General features: G+C 36.3%; 1 protein-coding gene across 1 annotated transcript in view; it reads right to left on the reverse strand.

The window, feature by feature from the left end:
• Window positions 1–211: 211 nt before the first annotated feature.
• LOC121730900 overlaps window positions 212–27,987 on the reverse strand; it is a 143,110-nt gene continuing 115,334 nt past the window's right edge. The window contains exons 4-7 of the mRNA XM_042120106.1: window positions 6,181–6,259; window positions 5,508–5,676; window positions 1,703–2,038; window positions 212–773 (exon numbers count right to left, since the gene is read on the reverse strand). Of these exons, the coding sequence (XP_041976040.1) occupies window positions 437–773; window positions 1,703–2,038; window positions 5,508–5,676; window positions 6,181–6,259 (921 nt within the window). The 3' untranslated portion in view covers window positions 212–436. The remainder of the gene's footprint in view (window positions 774–1,702; window positions 2,039–5,507; window positions 5,677–6,180; window positions 6,260–27,987) is intronic.

Raw genomic sequence — 27,987 nt, forward strand, 5'->3', positions numbered from 1 at the left:
GAGTTACAACGTAAAGGATTTCGATCGGTAATTTGAAATTACCAAAATCCGGTAGTACCATGGTACCAATGGTTGTACAATTTGTATGTTGTAGTGTTTTACCAGAAACAACGGTTTTGGTAGTTCCAAATGATCTGGATGTATCAGAGAAATTGATTCACAGACAGATTGCTGAACAACCGAATTTTGCAGGATTAGGTCAGGTCTAGTTGACAGATGATGATCTGTCAACTAGACCTGACCTAACCCGGCAAAATTCGGTAGCGGTACATTGACTTGGGATAATTTGACCGACTTACATAGTTCCGTCATATTTCTACTAACAAAATATCAATTCCTCTGGGGGCACGATACTACGAAATTTCCACGATTTTTAGTACCACCAAATCCTAGTCGCGACACCAAGGTACTAAATGGCAAATCTGCAGTTCTGGTATTACCAGATCCCCCTAGTAGGTCTCGGCAGAACCACCGGTGCTGGCATCATGTCGAACTCCTCTACAATGGTCTTCGGATGGAGCGCGCTGATGTTATTCTCCAGGGTATAAGTCCTCACGTGGGTCTGGACCATAGGCGGTGCGCGGGGTTCGTTCTCCAGCCAATCGTCCCTCTCTTTCTGTCGCCTGCGGTTCGCTATCTGTCTGTCTCGCATGTGACGGAGGCGGGACAGCAGACCCTTCACCTTCTGCGGGGTGAGGCCGGTGCGGCCGGACTTAAGGATTGCCTCGTTGTAGCGGTACGAGCCTTCCGGGTCGTGGCGGTTCCAGCGGTAACTGAAATTCAGTTTTACTGTTAATGTTACTTTAAAAATTTAGAGGAAATAGTTTTGGTAATGCTGAGAGTGTAGGTTGTTAAAAGCATCAGTAAAAAATATTTAATATACGACAAAGAAAAAATAATTAGCAGGGGGAAAAGGTACATAATTCCAACCTCAAAAAAATAGACTGGCGTCGTTTACTTTGCCAAAGGTTGTATCTCTATTCTCAACTTTTAAAAAGTCGCTAGGTTAGGATGAGGTTCTTTAAAATCCATAATTCCATAGATACTGTAGACACTTAGATACTAATATTATAAATGCGAAAGTGTATCTGTCTGTCTGTCCGTCTATCTGTCTGTCAGTCTGTTACCTCTTCACGCTCAAACCGCTGTACCGATTTCGCTGAAATTTGGCATGGAGATATTTTTAGTCAGAGAAAGGACATAGGAGAGTTTTTACAATGAAAAATATACGGTTGCCGCGCGATAAATGAATTTTGGCGCAACGGAGTTGCGGGCTTCGTGTTACTACACGAATCTATTTCCATCAGCATCACCTTTAGATAATACTTTATCTAAACGTGATGCTGATGGAAATAGATTTATATTCGACTCCACTGTTCGCTTTTTTTTTTTTTTTATGAAATAAGGGGGCAAACGAGCAAACGGGTCACCTGATGGAAAGCAACTTCCGTCGCCCATGGACACTCGCAGCATCAGAAGAGCTGCAAGTGCGTTGCCGGCCTTTTAAGAGGGAATAGGGTAATAGGGGAGGGTAGGGAAGGGAAGGGAAGGGAAGGGAATAGTTGAGGGTAGGGAAGGGAATAGGCCCATTCGTGCCGAAGCATGGCTCTCCCACGTATAAATCGCTTTAACATTGTGAATGTATCGGTAATGGCTTTTACTCAACAGCCGCAAAAGTTAGATCAATTAAATATGTTCTTACCCAGGGAAAGGTCTGGTGAGGCGGCGCTCGGCGTGCGGGCGCGATCTCTTCCTCAGCTCGTTGGGCCTCAGGTCGTACTGCTTGTTGCGGAAGTTCGGCTTCGGCCTGTCCTGGGGCCGTAGGTCGTAGGCTTTCGGCCTGAGGCTTTCGGGATCACTGGTGACGTCATTGATGCGAGGATCCTCCTCACGGCTGAGGCTCGGAGCGGTGATCTCGTTCAGTTTCCCCATCCTCTGGTATCGCCTGCGTATCTCCTTGAGCTTGGACTTCGGCACCTTCTTGAGTTTGGTCTGGCAGATGTACTGGCGCTTCTCGAAGCAGTTACGAGGCGCCCATCTGGAATGGGATATATTTTTTTATTAGTTTCTGAATACCAGTTGTAACTAAGTTCTTGTTCGAAAGAAATATTAGATGATAGGATAATGCAAAGTCTCTATTAACTGAAGACTACTGATTAAAGAAATTTAACTAGCCAAGATAATAATTGGTGACTAGTAAAACATTATTTGCAGGTTCTAACATATTTTTTGTGTTAAGTTTATATACTATGTTTTAGTTTACTTAATCAAACATACAAACTCAATACTTCTCTTTAGATCAAGAAGCTTAGATGTTTATTTGAATACTCTCATAATGAGAGTATCAAATAAACATGAGAGTCTTATTAATTTACTTTACAGGTAACTTCGGAATGACGTGAGTACAAGAATTTTGCTATCGGATTATCAGGTGTGATATCAGTCACCGAGATGTGGGACAAGGGCGAATAGATAGATAAGCGTGATGTATCGGTGATTGCAGTTAATATTTGAATAGATAGGAAGATTCACTGTTAGAAAGAAACTAGATAAGAAGCCGATAATATATGATGATGATATCGCTAGCTATTAATACTTATGGTTGTCACCAACAGGTAAAAAGTACCTTTTTGGCCGAATCGTTAAAATATCTAATAAGTATATATTATATATAATTCTTGTGTCACAGTGTTTGTGCGCGAACTCCTCCAAAACGGCTCAACCGATTTTAATGAAATTTTGTATGTACCATCGAGGAAGTTGATTCGTTAGGTCTGAGAATAGGTTTTATCTACTTTTTATATTGAAACTAGAAATTATTTATCTACATGGCAAAATAACATTTGCCGGGTCAGCTAGTAATATCTAAGCGTCAATCAATAACCACTTCTTCTTTTAAGAAGTCGTTAAAATGCCATCCGGAATCATCTGTTACCATCTTTATCCAGGTTTTAATTTTAATAATAGAACACTGCCAACTGTGTTCTATTATTAAAATTAAAAATGTTCAACGTAATATGTTCTATCTATTTTCTTTGTCTATGGGTTGATCATAATATATCCGTTTATGGTGTAGACGTCCATGAAAACTGTAGGCAAGATTATATCGAGGATGGCAATATCCGTTTGCTTCAACAACAATTTACCTAAAATTATGAATTTAAATGCGTTCTGTGAACTTTAATTAAACGGATTAAGTATAAGGTAGTAATTATTTTAATAAATGAAGTGTCGGTAATAAGTAGCTACATTATTTCCTTGAAGATTTTATAGAGGGTAATATAAGAACCCATGCTTGAAGCCCTTGAAGGCCTTTGCAAGTAGTTAGAAGTAAAATTAATAATTATTATTTAGTATTATCTAATAAAAACAAATTACTATACAACATTTGCTCTTTTCAAAGTATTAGCATGGACAAACTAGGTATATGATTTCTCCATGGTATTAGATACTGATTACTGATACAAGTGATAAAGTAATTAGCAGCCATCATTTGGGAAAACATCAATCTTTATTCATTTTAAGTCAATTTGACCTCAGGTATTTTGCCTATAATTAGTAGCGATTATCTATACTTAATATTATAATTGGGAAGAGTTTGTTTGTTTGTTTGTTTGAACGCGTTAATCTCAGGAACTACTGATCCGATTTGAAAAATTCTTTCACTGTTGGATAGCCCATTTATCGAGGAAGGTTATAAGCTATATTTTATCACGCTAAGACTAATAGGAACGAAGAAATAGAGGAAAATGTTGAAAAAACGGGGGAAATTATATGAAAGGGCCTATTTGAACGTGCTAATCTCAGGAACTGCTAATTCGATTTGAAAAATTCTTTCAATGTTAGATGGCCCATTCATCGAGGTAGGCTATAAGTTATATTTTATCACGCTAAGACTAATAGGAGCGAAGAAATAGATGAAAATGTGGAAAAAACGGGGGATATTATATGGAATTACTTATTATATTATGAACTACTGGAGCAATTTTTATGTTATTTGGCAAACATGAAGAATAGACCACGTGAAGGGACATAGGCTATTTTTTGCTGCAAAATATACGGTTGCGTGAAATTCCTAAATTACGCAAGCGAAGCCGCGCGAAACATATATATAATAAAATCGTAGGAAAGTCAATTATGTATATTGAATATTTTTGTACAATAAATAATTATTAGGGATGTGATCTACTATGCTAACGCGGACGAAGTCGCGGGCAACAGCTAGTATCTTAATATCTTTAAACGAGCAATTCTTGTATATGTATAATTGGAATCTCGGAATCGGCTCCAACGATTTTCATGAAATTTAGTATATAGGGGGTTTCGGGGCAATAAATCGATCTAGCTAGGAATATTTTTTAGAAAATGTAATTTTATTCGTGTTTTATCGAACACCGAGCGAAGCTCGGTCAAATAGCTAGTTATCCTAATAGCTAATATATTAACTATTCCAAGAAGTGTTTTTCGCCGGTCAACAACCATTACTGACAATTTATAGTCAATCAGTCAAAAAGTTAACTCATAAAATGGGATTTATGAGATATATAACCCATAAATAACGATTAACTGACGATTTTCTTGACATATCGTTAGGGTGACTACTGACTAACTGAGAGATAACTTCAACCATATACTTAAATACACTCTTATTATTATAAATGAGGTCATTTAGGACAATAAAGTCCACTTAGGATACAATAAATATTATGGCTGTTTAGTGCGATGTTTTCTACTTAGTAGATATCAGTCCATCATTATAAGTCAGCTAGTTGTAATGTAACTAGTTTATTTATCTAGTAACTATTATTTAATATTTAGAGCCTGTTTCACCACTTCCTGATAAAGTGCCGAATAGGCTATTAACAACTTTTTTGACAGTATCTCCATACTCGATCTGTCAAGTTAATTGGTGGATAGCCTGTTGGTGGTGGTGGTGGTGCGTGTGTGTGGTGGATAGCACTTATCAGGAAGTGGTGAAACAGACCCTTAAGTATAGTTTTCACAGAGCCAGTACTGGCTGCCAATAAGACTGGCAGCCAGTATTGGCTTGGTATATGCCGCGTGTGAACAGTTTTTCAAGCCAGGCCAAACTGTTCACACGCGGCATATACCAAGCCAATACTGGCTGCCAGTCTTATTGACAGCCAGTGCTGGCTCTGTGAAAACTATACTTTAGTATTACCTATGTGGTTTTGTTGCAACGAAACTTAAAAAAAAAACACTATCTCATAAAATAGAGTTTCTGTTTTGCTTGTCGAATCAAGATTGGAGAGATTGTGCTACTACCAAGACAACGCTCTTCGAGATCTACATCCATAAAAACTGAAGCTGTTCTGAATTCTCTATCACCTACAGTTTAGGATTGATTTTCGTTTACCTGTACAGTTCTGACGCCATGGCTATACAATGGAACTGCAGCTGCTCTGGCGACAGCTTCTGCATCTTGGAGAAGCTCTGGTGCTGTTCTAAAAAGATCTATATCACATCTATTTAGAGTTAATTTTTACCTGTAAAGGAGCTCTGGCACCATGGCTATACAGTGGAACTGCAGCTGCTCTGGCGACAGCTTCTGCATCTTGGAGAAGCTCTGGTAGTGCATCCTGCGCAGCTCTCCCCCCCACTTCCACGCTTTTGAAGCATAGTCATAGATGCCGCCGATCCATCGGCTGGCTTTTGCTGAAATTTAAATGGGAAGTTTTTACTGCGTAATCAGAAATTGTAACGTATTTTTTGTTCTTGTAGGTGATAATTTGTTCTTGTAGTTTTCATCAATATCAGACTAAGGGTTTTTGTGAATGTCCAAATTCTTTTGATTCATATATTACATAAATCTAAAAATGACGTATCTACCAAGCTTCTTCAGCCTACATTCTGTATTGGCAGGCCACTTGGGCCGTATCAAACTGCTGATTTGCAGGGTTAGGGTGGCGTTGCAGACCTCTTGTAATCGGTCCATCTGTACTTTCTATAAATACTACCTATACTTAGTGTTAGCTTTATTTATAGTAAATAGAAAGCTGAGAAGTTAATTAGTTCCTAGTATAGAATAGATTATTTTTTTGCAAGAATGTAGTATTTATACATAGGTCTTCACATTTAAAATATATTGTTCTTGTACACCCACCAGGTGCAAAGCTAACTTCTGCGTACTGTTATTAAATAATATAGAATGTAACTCACGGGCGTTGTTGTCGTTGAGATGGTTGCGGAGGTTGCGGTCCTCCCAGCGTGCCGGCACCGACAGGCTGCTGTTGAGGTCCTGGAATAGAGAGGAGGTGGTCAGTGATGGTCATATATTGTGGTGCGATTTATATAGCAAACAGTAAAATATGTAGTAAAATAGCTTCCTCCAAATAAAATACTATTTATTACACTAACTATCGAACATAATATTATAAGGGATGTATTTTATAATTTCTTTCCATCAAAAAATACTCAACGGATTTTGGTGAAATTTGTGATACATCTGTATAAATATTGGCTACTAATTACTATTTATCTTAAAATTGGAAATACTACAAGTATTTCCGCAAGTGGAGCCACGGACAAATGCTAGTCTTTTCTAAATAGAAAGACGATACGTTTATTGATTATTCGTTTGTTTAATACCGGAATATAGTTTTATACCTCATATACGCTTAATAGTTACGGAACATATTCGATGTAAACATCGAATAGGTTCCGAAACTATTGAGTCGATTTTGATGAAATTTATCATAAAGTTAGCTGTTAGAGTAAACCACGGAGAAGGACAGATGATACTTTATATCACGTTTAAATGGTACTATTAGAGAAGTTGACTCCTAGGTACATGAAGGGGCTACGTAGTTTGGTCGCGTAACGTGAAACCCAGCCGGCAGTGATCTGTTGGCTTGGTTTTACCATTGAATTGAGATGATCCGACCAAAATATGTCGTTGGTCTGTTAACTGCCTAAGAATCAATTTCCACGATGGCACATTACCGCGGGATACATTTTTTACGCTGGCGGAGCCGCGTGCAACTTCTCGTAAGTAATAAAATATCCAGCTATCACGTCATTGATAAAGCCGTGTACATAATGACGTGATGCGTCGCGTATGGATGATGAATCAGGGACGTTTCATCACCGACCTTCGTTGCACCGACACACTGGCACACATCCGAAAATGTTCTACGTGCAGTCTCGAATGTAAAACGTGATTCATTGTCTCGAATTACACACTCGCAGTGCCGTTGTTTGCTAAATAATTGAATTTACATACATTTTAGCGATATTGCTTAGGATATTGAGGGACGCGTAATAATTTCAGCGAAATTGTTTGGTTATTGACTATTGAGCATTGCAGGATTTTCCAGACATGGTTGCTCGTATCCGCGTCCGATCAAAGGCTAAAACCGTAGTATTTTCCAGACATAGTATGGTTGCTCGTATCCGCGTCCGATCAAAGGCTAAAACCGTAGTATTTTCCAGACATAGTATGGTTGCTCGTATCCGCGTCCGATCAAAGGCTAAAACCGTAGTATTTTCCAGACATGGTTGCTCGTATCCGCGTCCGATCAAAGGCTAAAACCGTAGTATTTTCCAGACATAGTATGGTTGCTCGTATCCGCGTCCGATCAAAGTCTAAAACCGTAGGCACATTTTGCCGCGACTGAAGCAAAATGTAATAATCTACCAATTCAATTTGATGTAAAATGTGAATGAAAACTCAAGAACAAGACAATCGAGACGAAATGTAGCTTTGTATTTTTATTTTAGGCGGCTTATACGTGTCATTGGAACTGGAAGCATTGTCACCAATACAAAGCTTTATCGTGGTCAACTTTTATTAATATCTGGCTTTACTTGTAAAAATATCTAAATGAATTATCAGGGAAACTATATTTCTCCCAGAGGTATAATTGTGCTCTCAAAATCATGCCTTAAATACGAAGAACAAGATAGCTTTACTGGTTCATATAGGGCTAACTTTATTACATTAAATTAACTGCTATTACTGACTGATCTAGAAACCCAATAAAGCTCGTCTTAAAAGTTCATAAAGATAAGGCTCAAATCATCAACGAAGATAGATGCTTAACATACTTAAAAATCTCTAACAACAATCTCTTTGTAAGGATTTGAGATCGGTTCCAAATGCCATGTCTACTATTAATAATATACAAAATGACGTAAGAGCGTAAGAGTTATTTTGTATGTTTGTGCCCTCGGGTTTAAACATCAAATGTTTGATGAGTTCGTGAAATTAGTACGACATTCCTCTCTACCAGTTAACACTGAATATTATGTGGAGCACGGCATGCAAACATTGTAGTTGGTTTGTATTGGATGGGATGTGATTTGATTTGATGGGACTCCAGGTTAGGTTAGCTATAAAGCAATCTAATTTACGAAGTCGAAAGTGCAGTATCGATTTTCATAAAATTTGTTACAAATTTGAGTGGACTACGGAGGTAGGACATTGACAGCTTATGGGGCAGTAATATTAAGAATAAGACGTATAAGATATCATTGTATATAAATCTACTAAGCTTTTTCATGTATTTAAAAAATATAACAGTCGCAAGTATCAAATATTCAAGATATCTAATGAGTAATTATTATACTAATATAAATAGTAAATACTATAACGGGCCATCTTCTGCAGTGAAAACCTCACCTACGACCTACGCTTTCCCATTTTCCACTACCATCAATATTCAATAATAACATTGCTAACATAAATCATCGCGAGCAAATTGCCCCAAGTCTGATTGACGTAAAACTAAAATGGCGTAGATAATAATTATAACCCACTATGCAAATTTTTATGACGCCGTTAAGCTAATGTCTAATAAATTGTACGGTAGTAAATGACAACTGTACTTTAAACTATAAATTAAGTAATTTATACATCTGTTTATATCCGAACGAATAGATTTCGTAATCTACACATATTGACACAATTATTTAATTGTGACTTGACAAATCATTCCGTTATATTTAAATCTAACTTCGCTGATTCGAAAAAGGAACAATGATATTTTGAGACTCTACCAGTCTTTCTTTGTTAAGTATCATATTTTACTACATGCACTAAACTATCGAGTACATACTCATAATACTATGATCAAAAGTACCGCGGCCTTATCGCGGCAGTCGACCTGCATTATCTTCGATAAAACATTTCCAGAACACTTGCAATGGTTTATTGCTTGATGGATGAGTTTAAAATTCACGGCCCATGGGAAAAATTAATGGATTAGCTAGAAGAAAGTAGCTGTGAAATGCGACGATGTGAAGCGCTCCGATTTTCGTACTTCAGATGTGATTTCAATCAAAACGTTTAATGAACGTGCAAATGCGATCAAAGTACCACTCTTAAGGTTAAAAATTTAACTTTTTTTTACTGTAATATAAGAATATTATGTAACATGTTTCATCAGAGCTACGCCGCGCTACGCAGCGCTACGTAGCTCGATGTAGTTTTGATATGGCAATAAAGAAAGCACTTATAATAATTATTGTTGTATAAATAGAGTTCAATTTTAAATACTTTTTTTACGAATGAACCACCGCGCCGCGTCGTATTTTGTCACGGTGTGAAGAAATCCTTAATAAAGATATCCCTGCCCAGTTTCATGGTTTACTATAAGCAAGAAGACAGTAGCTGATAGAACTTACCAGTTAGCCAGTTTGCAATAAATACTCATTTCTTATCAATAAGCCTTTAATGGAGTAGGCAGTAGCTGGAATATATTGCGCCCTTGATAACTTCTTAATGATGATTGCATTAACACGTCTCTTAAGTGCGTAATGGAGTTTCTACCTAGGTGTTAGTTTTTACTGACCATCATTTGAAAGGCATTTCTATAATAAAGCTGGAAGTACTAGGAATGTAGCCGCTTAGTACTTAATCGTCATTTTCTTTTTATTCGCAAATTCAGTGCTACTTTCCACTCAGGTTTTTTATTTTTATGGTATTGTCTTTTTCAATTATTAAGTTTAAAGTCCTTCATAATTTGATGTCCTTTCAGGATCAACAGACTATAATAGTAATAAGGCTATTTAAACAGACGTTAAATGGTATTTTTTGATGTCTGTAACCATTTGTTATGAAATATTCTTGTTTTTAAAAATTAGTTATAATTATAAATTACAAAAAAAACGCAACTTATGAACATACTCTACAATTTTATTACTTGTAAATAAGTGGTATTATAATGACTAAATAAAAAAAAAACTATAAAAGCTCAGCGGCCCTCTTCAAAATTTTCATTCGATTGGGATTAAAAAACAACTAGTGACTGACCAATGAAGCGCAGTTTGTATCTGAATCCAAATCAAACTTAAATTGTGAATACTCTTGTAAAAAAATGCTGCGTTCCTAGTAACCAAGTATTATAATATCTAAATCACGTAGCGATTAGTTTGTTTGCGCGGTAGATGAAAGCTGTGCATAAGATTCCGCCCACCTGCTAGCCGCTATAACAATGTGCAGCTGGAGTCCCGGAATAGACGGGAATTATGGCCACTGATGACGTCACTGTCGAAGGACATGCGAATGTAAAAATTGTGGCAATTCTTTTCGCAGTTTTGCCTATACATTTTATTTTATATCACGTGCTACAAAAGCCAACACATATTATACTTTATATCATCACTAGATGACACCGCGACTCCCTCGCGCCGAAATTCCTTTATCGAGCGGAAACTGTCCACTTTTCCGCAACATAAAACTTTCCTATGTCCTTTTCCATCTCTTAAAATCAGTATTTCCATACGAAATTTAATCTAAATTCGTTAAGCCGATTAAGCCCGGCCTCACATTATCCGAAATTTCTGATCAGAAAAATTCGGACGCCCGCCGGAATGCACTCTGTTCATACATTTTGTTGTAGACCCCGCATACTATCAGAATAATTCTGACTTGTCAAAATGTATGAGCGGTGCGGGGCGTCCGAATTTTTCTGATCAGAAATTGGGATAATGTGCGGCCGGGCTTAAGGTCAAGGGGTGACTTGACTTGACTGATAAGTAGACATACACACTATCGTATTTATAATATTAGTAAGTATTCATTTTAATTTGCATTACGTAGTTTATCACATTTAGAATCTTCGCTTCTTTTTTCCAAATCGTTTACATTTATTTTCTTGTTTATAAGTTGTAACCATAACAAAATGATTAACGGTCTGTAATTTCAGCGTTATAGCCACTTATCTAATAGGATGACTGCGGGAGGAATACTGTCTGACTGTAGGATAACGTCATTATAGTAATGATGTGAAAAGTTGCAATTAAGGACAGGACTCCAAGGATGGACCACAATATGAGCATTTGGTCATGGTAGTGGGAGGTCCAAATGAATAAAATAAGTACTGTCTTTACTCTATAATACTTACACATACACACTCACACACACACACACGTTAGTATAATGATATAAGAGATCTACAGCGAAGCGGGAATGTGCATTTTGTGCTGAATCAGCAATACGAGCGCGGCGTTTATGCTTTCTTTGAATAAAACATTTTTGATGTCCTGCAAAGATAGTAATTATGACGATTTTAAAGTCAATATTCCTTGATCAATTATTATTTATATTTCAGATTAGAATATTTTTTTATTCTCTTCACTTTTAATTTAACCTGAAATTGGCTCGTTCAAAAACACTGCTTTGCACTTTCATGCCAGATTTACATTAAATAGAGAAAACTCAATAACGTTGAGCTTAAACAATTTCGTTACAAAACAAAGAATGTAAAACAATGCATTGAAAAACAATGTGAAATTGCTGCGCTTAAATTGTTAAAGGAAATGATTAATGTATAGGTGCGTCTCAGTGTAGGGTGACGGCACTGTTCAGTTTGTTAGGACAAAGTAAGATTTTCAGTTTTTCCAAGTTCAAATAATTAATTTGTGACGTGGTAAGTTGATCAATTAAACAAACAAGGCTGAAAATTCTAGGCAAAAAGACAAGACAATACAAATTAAATTTTAAAATATTGATACCTAATTGAATGTATTGCTTTGCCATCATATTCTGCAGTATCTTTTGATTTCTGAATCTGGTCCGAATAAAGCTATTAAACTAAAACGATGATTTCAAAGCACAAAATAAGACCAGTTACTTTCATCATCAAATAAGATATTATGTTTTTATTTTTGTATTATTAATTTATACAACAATCTAGCAAAAATTGATTCCGAAGAAGTAATGATATATTATTCCGAAGAAGTAATTATATAATAGAAGTATTATATATACGTGGGAGAGCCATGCTTCGGTACGAATGGGCCGGCTCGACCGGAGAAATACCACGCTTGCGCTGTGTTTCGCCGAGTGAGTGAGTTTACCGAAGGCCCAATCCCCTACCCTGTTCCCTTCCCTACTCTCCCCTATTCCCTTCCCTTCCCATCCCTACCCTCCCCTATTACCCTATTCCCTCTTAAAAGGCCGGCAACGCACCTGCAGCTCTTCTCATGCTGCGAGTGTCCATGGGCGACGGAAGTTGCTCTCCATCAGGTGACCCGTTTGCTCGTTTGCCCCCTTATTTCATTAAAAAAAATGATCTGTCCACTATACAACCTAACCCATGGTAACCCTACACAGGTCAGTACTGAATGGAGCAGCGAAGCTTTCTTGTCGCAAAAACTTCGAACATCCGCCCCGGGAAACTGTACTTTAAATGCAATTATACTTCTTTTGTTCTAGAAAATACTACCAAGTATAGAAAATAGCTAAATACGTTTGCAATATTCTAAAGAAACATTTTCAAGAGAAACTTAGCTGAAAAACTTGGAAAGTTGGTGCTTTTAAGCGCGTTTATTTTTTCAAACTTTTCATTCATGCTGTCTAAGGTATTGAATTGATGTTTTACAGTAAGATTATTTGTATCGTAAATTAAAGTATATTAAAATATTTCAGTTTTTTTATGGAACACCTGTGTGGCCAGCCTTTACATAATAAAATATCTGTCGACTACAAAATTAAAAATTTTATTGTAGTTAATAATTTAAGTTAACTTGTCTTGTAATATTACCTGGCAAGGACAGTTTTTTATATTAACGATATAAAATTCGCGAATTTATCGACAACTTATACATCTATTTTTCGAACATTTGGTTTCACTATTTAATAAAAAACAAATTATGAATTTTAAAGTAATATTGAAGACACATTTATGTTGTGTTTGACAAATTATGTCTTAAGACTTAAGAGTTTGATTTATATTGACCAAATGATGCCAGCAACAAATTAGTTTATCGCGCGGGAACCGTACATTTTTCCAAGATAAAAAGTATCCTATGTCCTTCCCCGGGACTCGAAGTATCTCCAAATTCGGTACCAAACAGCAAAATCGGTTCAGCGGTTTGGGCGTGAAGAGGTAACAGACAGACAGATAATATAATATCAACTTCGATGGCATTTTATTGTACCCACAACAGCTAGTGGGTCGGGGTCCTATTCATTATGGCCATCAATTATATTTTTATTGCTAACAATGTAGTATTATCGCGAAGTTTTCATTAACGTGAGATATTATAAAGCGGAAACGATTTCGCCTATTTTGATGAAATGTTAAACACAGTCGGGGATGATTGATGAATTTGAGATTTCGGTGAAACTTTTAGGAAATCATAAACAGAGTTATACTAAGGTATAACGCTCGATTTTGTTTTAATTACATAATATGAAATTTAATTTGAATTTAACATATAACTTAAATGCATGCTTGGAAAGAGGGGGCCAGTGCCATGGACTAAAATTATAATATTATAATAATATCCGCTTCCAGAGATTCATAACATTTTTTTAAAAAGCTTCCTGATTGCACTACTACTTACAATATGCACATGCACGGTTGTAATATGCCCACTGTATGTTTGTAGTTGTGAAATCAAATTGAAAGCTATAGCGTTCCATCGTTTATGTGTTTACAACATACAGTAATTCAGGTTAACAATTCAAATATTTCGATTCATAAAACGGAGAAAGTAATAAAATTTTTTGTCATTTATTACGCGAATATAAAATATTTAATTTTATGAGTGTTAGTGATAAAAAACGTGTGGGTTGTGTTTGTTATTAGTAAAAACGTTTTGTATTGTAAATAAATAATTAAAATTTTGCTATAATAATCACGAATAAAAGTGTACATATATATTTTTAATTAATTGTGAAGTGCTTATAATATTATGCCGCCTGTGTAAATATGAACTCATCCAAATAATATACAGTTTTATATATTTTGTTCCTCTTGTGCTCATTGCCAAGCCACTATGATAATTATAAAATAAAGAAATCTGTTGATACATTTACTGAATGTTGATTTAAATTACAAAATAAGTTGAAGGCTTGGCTCGAATGTGATCTGAAAACTTTTTACGACAGAAGTATTAAATAGCTATGCAATATTTTGCTTGGCTCCTTTTACATTTCATGTTTTTATTGGGATTTGATTTTAATGTCTTACGTATCTAGAGGACGAAAAGACGGTATACAATCCTTATAATAGCCTAATAATCCTACGGTAATCTTAACAAAGTCAACACCAAGTTGGATTTATTTATATTGTCATTTGAGAGAGTTCACAAAAGTGACGCTATCCGCGGTCATGTGTTATATGAATTAATTTAATTATTAATATATTTACTACGCTATCGAATTGGATATTAGTCTGTAATGATAGTTGTGAGAATTTTTAATAAATAAATAAAATCCATACTAATATTATAAAAGCGAAAGTGGGTCTATACCCTGTTTGTCTGTAGTGTATACTCTATCTGTTGCCTCTTCACGCCCATACCGCTGAAACGACTTTGATGAATACGGAGATAGTTTAAGTCCCGGGAATGAACAAAGGACACTTTTTATCCCGGGAAAATGTACGATTTCTGTGCGATAAACGAATTTTGGCAAACTGTGGCCGTCATCTAGTTTTTTTTTGCGTAAAGCCGTTAAAGCATCGTAATAATAATATTATATTCATACTTCATAGCCGTAAAAGCTTAACATTTTTATTTTTTATTATTTTATTATTTTTTTTATTATTTTATTTGTCCATGGGCGACGGTAGTTGCTTTCCATCAGGTGACCCGTCTGCTCGTTTGCCCCGTTATTTCATTAAAAAAAACCTATTACGTTTTCATAATTCATAGCCACTGAAGTTGTTCTCAGAACGCAAATTGTCTGTGACTGTTTCCGACATCCATTAGCGAAATGAGGTAAAATAGACATAGGACATGCTGTAAGTAAACCAAGTAGTTAAACATGTTTGACACTTCACCTACTCATCATCATCATCATTGACGTGACACACTCAGTGAAGAGAGTTTTCCGAAAGCTTTGGATGAAATTAAAATACTTTTTTAATACTATTCTGATAAATAAAATACTTAGTTCAAAGAACGATAATTTTATGTAGCCTGGAATACATTACAAATATATCAGTGAAAGCAAGCACTATGACGCAATAGTCTAGACGTGTTGCAAAATGTAAAGTATTTCGTTAATGACTCATTTCCATTAACGAAGTAATAGCTTAGTTGCGGTGCGATGCGTCGCCCGCGCCGCTGCGGCGTGGTCTAAAAAAAGATACATACAGCTGAACGTATTACCTTCTCCTTTTTGGAAGTCGGTCAAAAGAGCATTTGTCCACCATTTGGATACTACGATGACAGACACACACACAGACAGACAGCAGATAGACTCGTCAAACTTATATTACATCTACATCCCTCTTTTTTGTCGGGGGTTAAAAATTGCGATGTCACCGTCTTGTATTATATTGACATGCGTAACTGCAACGCAAACATTGTGGCTTACAACGCTGTGGTTGCGAAATCGTAACGTACCGGAGCAGCGTGGCTTCACTCTTACTCGAAACAATCTGAAATAGTTCCTTATGATCGAATACCCACAATTGTTTACATGGCTGCCAAGAATCCTATTTGTTTATGGAACATCAGCTGTTACATATGTGATAGTATCGTTGACTAATACACAGACAGACATACTTTTTAATTATGACCACATTATGACCTAGTGATGAATCGGCTCAGATGTTCTTATTTAGTCTAGTCTCGAGTTACGTATTTGTCTGCTAGTCGTTATGTCTATAAAAGTTTTGTTTATAATATACTTACTCATTTACAAGACTTTTTCACGCTAAACAAAACTATCGATAATCGAACAACGAGAAAGCTTCTTCAATTTCTCTAGTATACTATTATAATATTGTTACAATATTCACATAGCTTCGGCAAGCAAGAAGCTTTATACTCGTTCATTTCCCATACTTGAATAAGTATTTATTCCTTACAATTTTTTATTCGCGTGAAGGCAAACCAACGCCTATTACGTTTATTTGGTACGTATTAAAAAATGCTGTTTCTTAAAAAACAGATGAAAATGTATCGCACAACAAAGCAAAATTAATGTGACAACAAAATAATAGAACGAAATAAGTAAAACTTACCACGAAAATATTGTGAAATATGATGCATGATGATATAAAAATAGATTTCAATAATTCGGATATTATTGTCTATTTACAAGATTAATTAAGGCACTGTCAGATCCAGTTTTCATTCAAATTATAAAAATAAACAGATTATTAAAAATATACGCTTCATTAATGAAAATAAATCGTCTGTTTAGAGTCAATCAATTAAACTTTTTGATAGTAGATAAATGATTAGGAATTATTTATGGACACTTTTTAATCACTAAGTCATTAAAATCTATATCAGATTTTTAAGTTTAGAAATCTGGTTTTGATGACGAATATTCGCAGAACTTAGTCTCCTCTTTTTTGGAAATCGGTAATAAATATGTGCGGGTTTCACAGGCATTATATCGCTAGGCCACACACAATGTCAAATCCCATTTAGAATTTCTAACTGCACTATAATTATATTAGATACGGTAATTATCGAATGCGAGTTGTTTAAATAGCTCCTAGTGTTTAGCATTATTCGGAGTAGCTCCAAATAATGCTAAACACTAAAATATGTCTATAATTCAATGCCAGTGTTTCTGTGCCAAGTGACTTGTATTGTAGGTGCTATAGTTTTCTACAATAGTTTATTGGCTATTACTAAGCCTTGTCATATATAATTCAGATTATGACTACCAGCCAAATGTACTACAAATGTGCTATGTGTAGTATTTTGTTAAACGTAACAGCTCATAATTCATAGATATAATATCTACTAAAATATACATAATATATTGGTGGAGTTGTTTTAGTTTGGCATTGGCCACAGGAAAAGTATGCGTTCTTTCGCTACAAGTAGTACATTTTTTTACACGGTTTAAATAACACGGTTTTATTGAAATTAAAGAAGCAAAGTGTCCCTTTTTCTTGAGGTAGATTAAAAAATAAAATTAACAAGCAAAGTGATTGTAAAGAAGAAAGACTTTTTGGTAAACGGTTGCTACACGATAATAAGTGCGGTAACATTAGTACATGATTGTAATTTACTATGTTTGTCGTTATGCAAAATCTATAGAGCAATGACACGGAATATGGCGTTTGCGGTTGCTTTATAAATAACTGCGGTTGGTATATAAATAACCGGCAACCGGAGACGGCCTGGACCCACGAGTTGGCCTGTGGGACCCACGACCGTGTTAGCTTACAGTGATCCAATGGTTGCCAGTATCTGTGGTTCCAGCACTGGATTAGCAAGTTATGTAAACTCTTTTTATACAGTACAGCATCCAGCACTAAAAGACGGGACGACCAATGTTTTGATCCGGCGCGAGGATCGCAAGGTCCTTGCCAGTTGTGCTTGATCTGTATAAAGACTTTAGACTACCCTTGTTACTCGTCAGCTCAAGTTATTTTCTGGACCTAAACAATTTATTTTCATATATTCAAAAACAGCGATGCTAGAGCCCGATACTATCCTTCTTTTTACTACACTATGTACTTCTATTTTCTATTTCTAGAATCTATTTCTAGAATTGTTGGAAGTGACGCTGGCGCTAGTTACTGTACCAATGTAAAATTTACCCTTTATGTTCCTATTGTTTGGTTGTTTCTGCTTTATTTGTAAGTTTGAAGTCATAAGTCATAATTTTTTATTTGAGTCGCGCGTTGATGTCTTTTCCTTAGACCTCTTGGACCTATATGAAACTTTTTAATATTATAACTAGATGACGTCCGCAATTCCATTGTGAATTGTGACAGATATAATATCGTTTATCGAGGGACCCTATATTTTCCCTAATAAAAAGTATCCTATGCCCTTTCTCGGGAGTCGGGACTCAAAGTATCTCTATACCAAATTTCAGCAAAATCGGTTCAGCGTTTTAAGCGTCACGAGGTAAAAGACACACACAATTTGGCATTCATAATATTAGTATATGGATTTTTACACAACTTTGATTATAATTCTTCAAGCCCCATAAGAGCACCGGTAATCGCGATAACAATAGAATACAATAGCATTTCCTGGAAACTGTGATCGAAGTAATAATATAATTTTTAAAAATCTTTTTGCATTATTGTAGACGCTCACATTCTATTTCACACCTTGAAGTAAGAAAGAACTGACCATTCCTCAGAGTTTGATACAAGACTTCGCCATTTACTCACGAAACAGTATATAGTGGTGATGACGTGGTGAAGTGACATCATCACCCTTTAATAAACCACGTTTCTGTTGCAATCGTGTGACCTTGTCGACCATGAGCATATCGTAGTATAGGCCATATTATCGATTTTAATATCCATTCATAATTCGAGTTGTTGAAAACTTTACAGCAATTATGACTTTTGATAAAGCATTTTGTTGATTTTAAAAATAGAATTATGGCATCTATATATTAATACGCGAGCGAAAAACTTTGGATCCCTTTTGACAAAAAATGCCGAATTGAAATTTTGCACAGTTATAGTTTATATGGTGAAGGAGTGCATTGACCATCTAGCTAATATTATTTTGAAATTATGCTTTTATCATACATTTTTTTAACAAATAAAACATTACACACACTACAACACACACACTAGGTGATTTTGATTGACAAGCCTATACACACGAATTGTACTCTTTTATTTATGGTTGAAGTCTGTTGTCAAATTGAAAAAAGATTTAGTTTTTTTATTGAATCTTAAATACTGTTAGACAATTATTAATACACGGCCAATCTGTCATCATTTAAATTTATTAATCTGAGATTGTCGCAGGAATTAGGTCTAAAAAATAATAAAGTCAATATTTTGACAATAGAATATCAATAGAAAAGCTTTGAAAGGTGAATGCCCAAAAAAAACCCATAGTCGATTAAAATAAAATATATGCAACAAAGTAGACCATTAATAGTAGATTGGAAATATGTAACTCATTTTATTCAAAACCATAACCGAAACGGATAATTTGAAAAAATAAATCTGAGATTTTGAGACAGCGCTTCGAATCAACTATGTAGTTTCTTCCTTTGTTTTTGTTGTTAGTAATGTACAACACGTTATAAAATAATTATGTACATTCATTGAATGGTTTTTAGGCGAATTGTGGGTACCGCCACATGGCCAATGAATGTACATAATTATTTTATAACGTGTTATACATTACTAACAACATCATCTCAGTTACGTTTTTAAAGGAATTTAATTTATAAGTTCCTTTAATACTTCTCCGAATAGTTACATTTTTTTTGATCGACTTTTAATCAATAACTTATGAAATCTTCTTAGCCGTGATAATTTTTCTTTTAAATTCAACATATTTCCTACTCCCGTGCATATTTTTCCAGAAGCAACCGTTTAGCTGGTAGAAGGGGGGGGACACTGCAGGACTCTAAAAATTTTTTTTCACTTTGAAACTTCATATTTCACATCTCTAAATCGGAAAATAATATGTTATACTCATAATATTTTTAAAAACCTATCCAACGACACCTTACACGGTGGGGTGGACGCGAAAAAAAATTCATCCCCGCTAAAATATGTGTAGGGGAGGTACTAACCTTAAACATTTTTTAAAAGATCTTATACACCATTTTGTCGGCATCATTAACATGTGCATTCATGCCGAATTACAGCTTTGTAGGTCCTAATAGTCTCTGAGCAAAACCGCGGAACCCTAAAAAGAGATGTCACCATACGTTTTTCGGAAGAAAGCGTATTCCCGGTTAAACGCACCCGTAGCTCTATTAATGTTGTGAGTGTCCATGAGTGACGGTAATTGCTTTCTATCAGGTGACCCGTTTGCTCGTTTGCCCTTTTATTTTCGAAAAGACGTAGATAGTTAACTGATGTCATGACGTAATAATAATCGTTAAAAATACATTGTACATATTATACCATTTCTATACTCAATCTGACATTCTATACTTTCAGACATAAAAGTGATAAATATTTTAATATTAAATACATGAATATAAGAATCAGTAGACAAAATATACAAATGTGTTTTTACTACGTACTAATTGTCACAATATCGTTTGTGGCATCATGTCGTCCTAAATATCATAGATTCCTAGAAGAAAAGTTAATTGTTTACGATCGTTTTTAAAGTACTTGGTGATTGTTTAATCCAAAAAGGACATTGCATTTGGGATACAGTAGATGTAGTCTACTATGCCACATATAAATGGTTTACGGGTTTTTAGCCCATACATTTTTGGGCATTCACCTTTGAAACTAATAATTTTTTTTTATTTGAGGTCGAATTTAGACCATTGGGCGATTTCTAGTTTTTTAATTCTTATAATATTTATAGGGCTTTATTATTATTTTGGTACCTAATCTAATGGCAATGCTAGATCGCTATAAGATGGATTTAGATAAGCTGCTACCTAAAATTGTAGGTGTACGTACAGTGGCGTAACTATAACTTCCGGGGCCCGTGGCAAATTGATGGGGCCCTATCAGTAAAAATCGTCATGTTAATAATAAAACAATGTATAAAAAAAAATTGGGCCGGCGTCCTTTTGGGTCGGGGGCCCGAGGTATTTTGCCAGCCTATAGTTACACCACTGTGTACGTCTTCTTTAAATATGCGTGGGCACATTTAAAATCGTGCATTTGACTGACCGCTACGCCTGGCGCGTGTTTGACTACTTCCCAAGGTCGATTTAACTATTTACGTGATACGTCTCAGTTTAGATACAGTCTCGATCTGTCAAAACATCTTAAAACATCAAATTGTACTCTTTGTTCTATTTTTTAAGAGATAATTATATTTTGCTTTTTTTTGTTTACGCAGGGGAAATCTTTAAAAAAATTCCTGGGTAGGATATTTACCCACTAAACCCCTGCGATTGACAGACTTCCGCACATAGAAGAGCCACGGGTACTCTATCAAAGAACTTCCGTTGCTCTCCCAGCACATTGGGGCCTGATTACACCTACCGAGTGGCGAAACGAAAGTGCCCTCGGCCGAGCACATCCATAAAAAACATACCGATTGCCCGGCCGAGAGCACTGTCTCGTCGCTCTACTCGGTAGGAATAATCTGGCCATTATTAAATACCTTAATAGAATTATGTTTCGCTGAAAATTCTACTCATTCTAATGCATGCATTAGAATGAGTAGAATTTTCAGCGAAACATAATTCTATTAAACAAAAAGACAAAATCTCCCAATTTCCTTTTATTTTAGAAGTACTTTAATTGTATATTACAAGGTTAGCTTTAGCTCCTTTGTGGTGAGAGGCGCCGGAGTTCTGGCCGATGGATGTGGTCTACCAGAGGTTCCGGAGGAGACTCCGGATCGAGGCGAGTCACGTCGCCGGCAAAACGTGACAGTGTTAGTTTTTGTGTATATATAAAATATGTATGTTGGTTTTAAGGTATTTATTATATAATTAATATGTTACATGTTAAATTTAAGGTAACTTGTTTTATGGGCATTTGATGCCCGAAATAAATGATTTGATTCGATTTAATTGCGTAGTTGAGATTAAATTAAATCTGAATGTGAACAGACTATAATGTCCACTGCGCCTATGTATTACCTAATCAGCCCTGACTCGATTCTATTGAACTTTACCGTAAACCACACACTTTATTGAACATAACATTACCACTTTATGTGGATAATAACTATTTAATAACAGTGTTGCGCCTATCGGTTACATATACATATAATATCTATTATTATCCATATTATAATAATATTATAAATTATGCAAAATTGTGCCAAATTGCTAAACCGATTTTTCTGAAATTCCGATTTCAGGAAAAGCATATTGGATAAATTTTATCCCGAAAAATGTACAGTTCCCGTTCGATAAACAAATTCCGGCGCAATGTTTCTCAATTGATTTGATAGTAAGTGTGAAATAATTAGGTTAAAGTGAGGGTTATCTTCACCCCAACGCAAGTGTCAGGGTTATCTATGGTTATTTAACAGTTATTTTTACCCAAGTTGCACCAGATGAATGGTGTGTTTCTAGGGAATGTATATTTACTTTTTAAATCCGATTCTAGACTCTTTACTCGTACTGTGGTAAGAATGCACAACCACCAGTTTAGTCTATAGAGCAGTGGTACTCAACCTTTTTTAAACGGGCCACAAAGTTACGTTTTAGTCTTGGTGTCGCTAGCAAACAAAATTATTTAGAATCTCTGCGGGACGCAGGTTGAGTACATTTACATGCGATAGTTGCTATAGAGCCTAAACCACTGCTGCTGCTACTGCTGTCATATTTAAACTTTAGGGTAGAGCCTTCGAGTTCAAATATGGTTCTTGTAGCCGTGAATGGAAGAATCTAACCAGGCAAGGTTTTTTAATAAATGGTTAAAGTTAAAAATTTAATTATTCATTAACACGTTCAGAAAAGCTGTAGAATATATTTTGCATAATTTATATCAAAGATTTGATCGATCGGGCCTGAAACTATCCATCACGCAAAATGTACGGGAAAAAGGGAAAACGGGAAAACGGGATGCTTTACTCATTATGAATTCCTAGTCTCATTACTATGTATGATCGTTTATCATACGCCTCTGTTGAGATTTTCAAATGAAAAATATGGAAAATGTTAAGAATTTTAATTAATGAGTTTTACAAAAATTTTGTTATATTTTTAATATTTTTTTCCATCTGACTATTCACGTAATTAACCTATCAATCCCCAAACGGCACCAGGCTGTCGCATAGCAATTGAAAATCTATTGTGTCTGCGATACCCACGATCGAGGTATTACATTTTATTTTGATTCTCAAACCTCAGTTTGTACTGTGCAGACGATTTAATAGAATAATTGAATGCGCATTGAGATTCGAGCCACGAGAATTAGGCTCTTGACTATATCCTACTCTAGCGCCTTATTCTCGTGGCTTACAGTTATTCGTAGTAACTAATTCATAAAGTTAACCGTTGTTTAAGGTGTTGCTTGTTACTATTGTTAACAGTTCACACCTAGACCGTGTTCACAGTTTTGTTAACAATTGACGGCTTGTCACCTGTCTCCTGTCACAACTGGAACAGCTAAGCATTGTGCTGGCGATTGTACAGTTCAGAGTTATTTTGCCTCTGAGGGAATCTATTTACTGAGACATAAGGACCACACTTACAAAGTCAATGATAATACGACAATAAATAAAAAATATAGGAGGAAAATACGGTACAAATTATGATTTGGATTAACAATTATACGTTCTATAACCTCAATATGTCCATAGTTGAGTAATATTCTTTTAAGTTTACAATTAATATTTTCAGTTATAACTTTCTAATGACTAAGAACTGAGAACCAGGTGCAGTCTACTTCAGACAAGCTTCATTCTCTACACTAAATAAGTTAATACAGCCTAAACGCCAAAAAATGTATGTGACAGGACTATTTTTTTATTTTCTGAAATAAGGGGGCAAACGAGCAAACGGGTCACCTGATGGAAAGCAACTTCCGTTGCCCATGGACACTCACAGCATCAGAAGAGCTGCAGGTGCGTTACCGGCCTTTTAAGAGGGAATAGGGTAATAGGAGAGGGCAGGGAAGGGAATAGGGTAGGGCATTGGGCCTCCGGTAAACTCACTCACTCGGCGAAACACAGCGCAAGCGCTGTTTCACGCCGGTTTTCTGTGAGCCCGTGGTATCTCTCCGGTCGAGCCGGCCCATTCGTGCCGAAGCATGGCTCTCCCACGTCAAAAGCGTTTAGCTCAACTCTTCGTTTTTTGCATCACTTTTTTGCCCCCCAGTGATATGCCGCGTATAGCACGTGCGAAGTGGCGCACGCGATCGATGTAATCGACGGATCAAGATCACGGCCGAGCGGATCGGGCGTACATTACATAATGTAACTGCCAGCTTGTACTAATACGTGTTCTGTGCTGCCAGTAAATGCCATTTACACATTGATACATTAAACAAACGAATCTATACTAATTATGAAGACGAAAAGTATGTTTGTTTACATCGAATGGATTTTGAAACTACTAGGATGTTTTTCGTGAAATTTGTCATAGACATAGAGTATTCAATTCAATTCATTCATTTTCTAGTAGATACGAAGGGACTAAAGACTGTTTTGACTGCCGCGCAACTTCTGGAATAAAGAATTTAAATTTCCAACAAATTCATAGTCGTATTGAAATAAATGGCAAAGGATCCCAAAGGATATATCCATGATGGCCATCATCAGCTCAAAATGAATTGAACAGAATAGGAAACGTGCACAAAGAAGGCGCTGCGAACTAGTGTTGTAAAAATTGTTTCCTATTATGTATCATGTACCTGAGATAGTTCTTGTGTTAAATGAAGACAAGTTGGCATCTAATATTGCATACAAGCAATTACTCATTTTTCCGTTCAATTTGAACTGTAACTTACCTCTCTATCATCAAGCTAATTTATATACGAGGAGCTATACACAGAATCCACATTTTTGAATTTCGAAACATTTTCCTGGTTCTAAAGCCATTTATGCAAAAATCGAAAGTTTTCAAATTGCTAGTTACCTACTTCATCCTCCCATGTCCTCAAATATGATTACTTAGGCGAACAATTGTGATTATAACGTAATATAAAACGAACGTTGAGGTATGAATTATGATGTGGCTGGTATAATATCCGGCCGGCGATGGCGGGCGTGGAGTAAACAATCTAAATACATTTTATTGGTCGGCCGGCTGACCGATTGACCGCGTATTAATTTCGTCATGTTACAGATATATTTAGCTGACTACATGTGTGATGATTGATGATGTTTAGTTTTTGTTTTTGGACGTTGCCTACTGTACAATTTGTACATTCTTGTAGGGAGAGTAAAACACAGAATAATGTTATATCACTCAACACCACCACTCGGGCTCGTAGCTGATAGAAGAAGTGATCGTCAGATCGAAGTCGAGCGACCACTCCACTCTCCCTACTACCTACCCAAATAGGCGGGGCATATCTTTATTTATCAATACACTACACCTACTAATATGTATTCTGTGACGTTGCTTTAGGGCTTCAGCGCCGTGGACCCTAAACTATAAAGTGGAAATTGTTTCTTAGGGGTCCACACACCATCCGTCCACACTCCACACTCCATTCGGGCTAGGTCATTGCAACTGCCTTTTTACTAATAAGATGCTGATGATACGATTAAAAAAACTAAACTTAAAGATCCCAAATAATGATTTAATGCTTAATTTTATCAAGTATACAGACACAAATTCTGTTACGATTTATCGAGTAAATGAACAAGATAGCATATTTGTTCGGCGCAAAAGAATGAAACAAAAACGATCGGTCATTGGACACGTATATCTGTCCTGCAACCGAACTTCAGCTGAGATTTAAACCAGAGTAGATGGAAGTACATAAAATATTCAAAAAATTCTCATCCCACATGTTGTCACGGACTTACGGATTAAAATTGTTGCGAATTACGTAGACTGAGTGTCGTCAAGTAACAGCTGTTCGTAATATTGCTGAAGACTGAAAACAAACAACTCCGAATTTTTCTAGTCTACTCTTTTTCTAATTTTTAGGATTCCGTACCTCAAATGAAAAAGTTTATTTTGTTTTCCGTTTGTCTATCAAGTTCAAGGCCCTTTATATCGGGAATATTGGAAACACCAATCCGTAAGGGTCGCTCGGCTGGTGATCTCTTGGCGTACCTGACTCATCGTTGGGCTCAGATAATTGAGTCGAAGGGAGAGGCATTGGCTGTTAGTTTGGACATTGCGAAGGCCTTTGATCGGGTTTGGCATAAAGCGCTGCTATCAAAGCTTCCATCATACGGGCTGCCCGAGAAATTATGTAAGTGGGTCACTAGTTTCTTAGCAGACAGAAGCATAAAGATTGTAGTTGACGGCAAATGCTCGGAAACTCAATATGTTGATGCTGGTGTCCCTCAGGGCTGTGTGCTATCGCCTACTCTATTCATACTGCATATCAATGACATGTTACAGACCAACGGCATTCATTGCTATGTGGATGATAGTACAGGTGATGCTGTATATACCGGCTCCCCCAATATTTCTCGGCAAAATGTCACTGAGAGTCGAAACGAACTTGTGTCTAAGGTGGAGAATTCATTGGAGAAGGTCTCTGAATGGGGTAGGCGTAACTTGGTCCAATTCAACTCTACAAGGCGCAGGTTCGGCCTCATATGGAATATTGTTCTCACCTCTGGGCAGGGGCGCCAAAATACCAACTGCTCCCTCTGGATCGTATCCAACGAAGGGCCGCTCGAATTGTTGACTGCCATAGTGTTTCAAACAGCTTGGACTCCTTGGAATTACGCCAAGATGTAGCTTCACTCTGCATCCTCTATCGGTTGTATCACGGGGAGTGCTCTGAGCAATTGTTCGGAATCATACCACCTGCAACTTTTCGCCAACGTCCCACGCGAAAAACATATCATCCTCATCACCTTGATGAGTGGCAGTCTTCCACAGTGCGTCTTTCGCGTAACTTTCTGCCGCGCACTGTAAAACTCTGGAACGAACTGTCATCAGCAGTATTTCCGGACCTATACGACCTGCAAACCTTCAAGAAAAGAGCGTATTCCCTCTTAAAAGGCGGGCAACGCACCTGCAGCTCTTCTGATGTTGCGAGTGTCTATGGGCGACGGCAGTTGCTTACCGTCAGGTGACCCGTTTGCTCGTTTGCCCCCTTATTTAAGAAAAAAAAACCAAGCAAGAATTGAAACTGAATGATATATTGATCCTTCCGCGTCGTGTCCGACTCGTACTTTGCTAGGTTTTCTCTGTGATGATAATAATAATTGATAACATATTGAAATTTAAGACGCTTACCACAAAATTATATATCACGACAATAACTAGTTTAATCTGCAAGAGGTAACATACAGACTTTTGCATTCATAATATTAGCATGTATTATTAATATGCGGTTGGACATGCCGGCGTTAGAACATAAACCAGATTAATGCCCCTCATTAACTAACGGCGGTTATCTAATTCCATCTGACGCGTGTGTATTGTCGCTGTCACTACATGTTACTTGTATCAGCGCATTTCCGTAAGTGTTGTAATAGCGACTATAGTCGCCTAACAACAAATACCTGAAACCTACCAGGTTATTTTGGCTGCTTAAGAGTCCGGGTGCCATCGCAGTTCTTATACAAACGTAATACCAAGATAATTTTCCATATGAGAATATTTACCATATATTTTGAGTTATGATTCAGCCTAATATAGTAATTACCTAGGTTCCTATACAAAGATTCACTGCAAAATATTTACATACCAAAGAATATGAACGATTACAATTTAGTATGTTAATATTGTAATCGTTCATATTTTTGGTATGTAAATATTTTGCAGTGAATTTTTGTACAGAAACCTAGGAAATTTGAGGTAATTACTATCTTAAGGCGGGGATTAATCTCAATCAAAAACGATAACCTTGCACACAACCGAAGACCAAGCGTATACGCATCGCAATAAGATTCATTTTAGCTTAGCATAAAACTGTAACTACTCCGTCGGATCTTCTCTATTTTTCATGTTTTTTTAAATATCTTCGGAAATCAATACTAAGAAACAAAATTGTTCGGTTAAAGAGATTTTAATATAGATTTACTAACAATTTATCC

This window comes from Aricia agestis, chromosome 10 (genome assembly GCF_905147365.1).
Source record: "Aricia agestis chromosome 10, ilAriAges1.1, whole genome shotgun sequence".
In the NCBI taxonomy this organism is placed as follows: domain Eukaryota; kingdom Metazoa; phylum Arthropoda; class Insecta; order Lepidoptera; family Lycaenidae; genus Aricia; species Aricia agestis.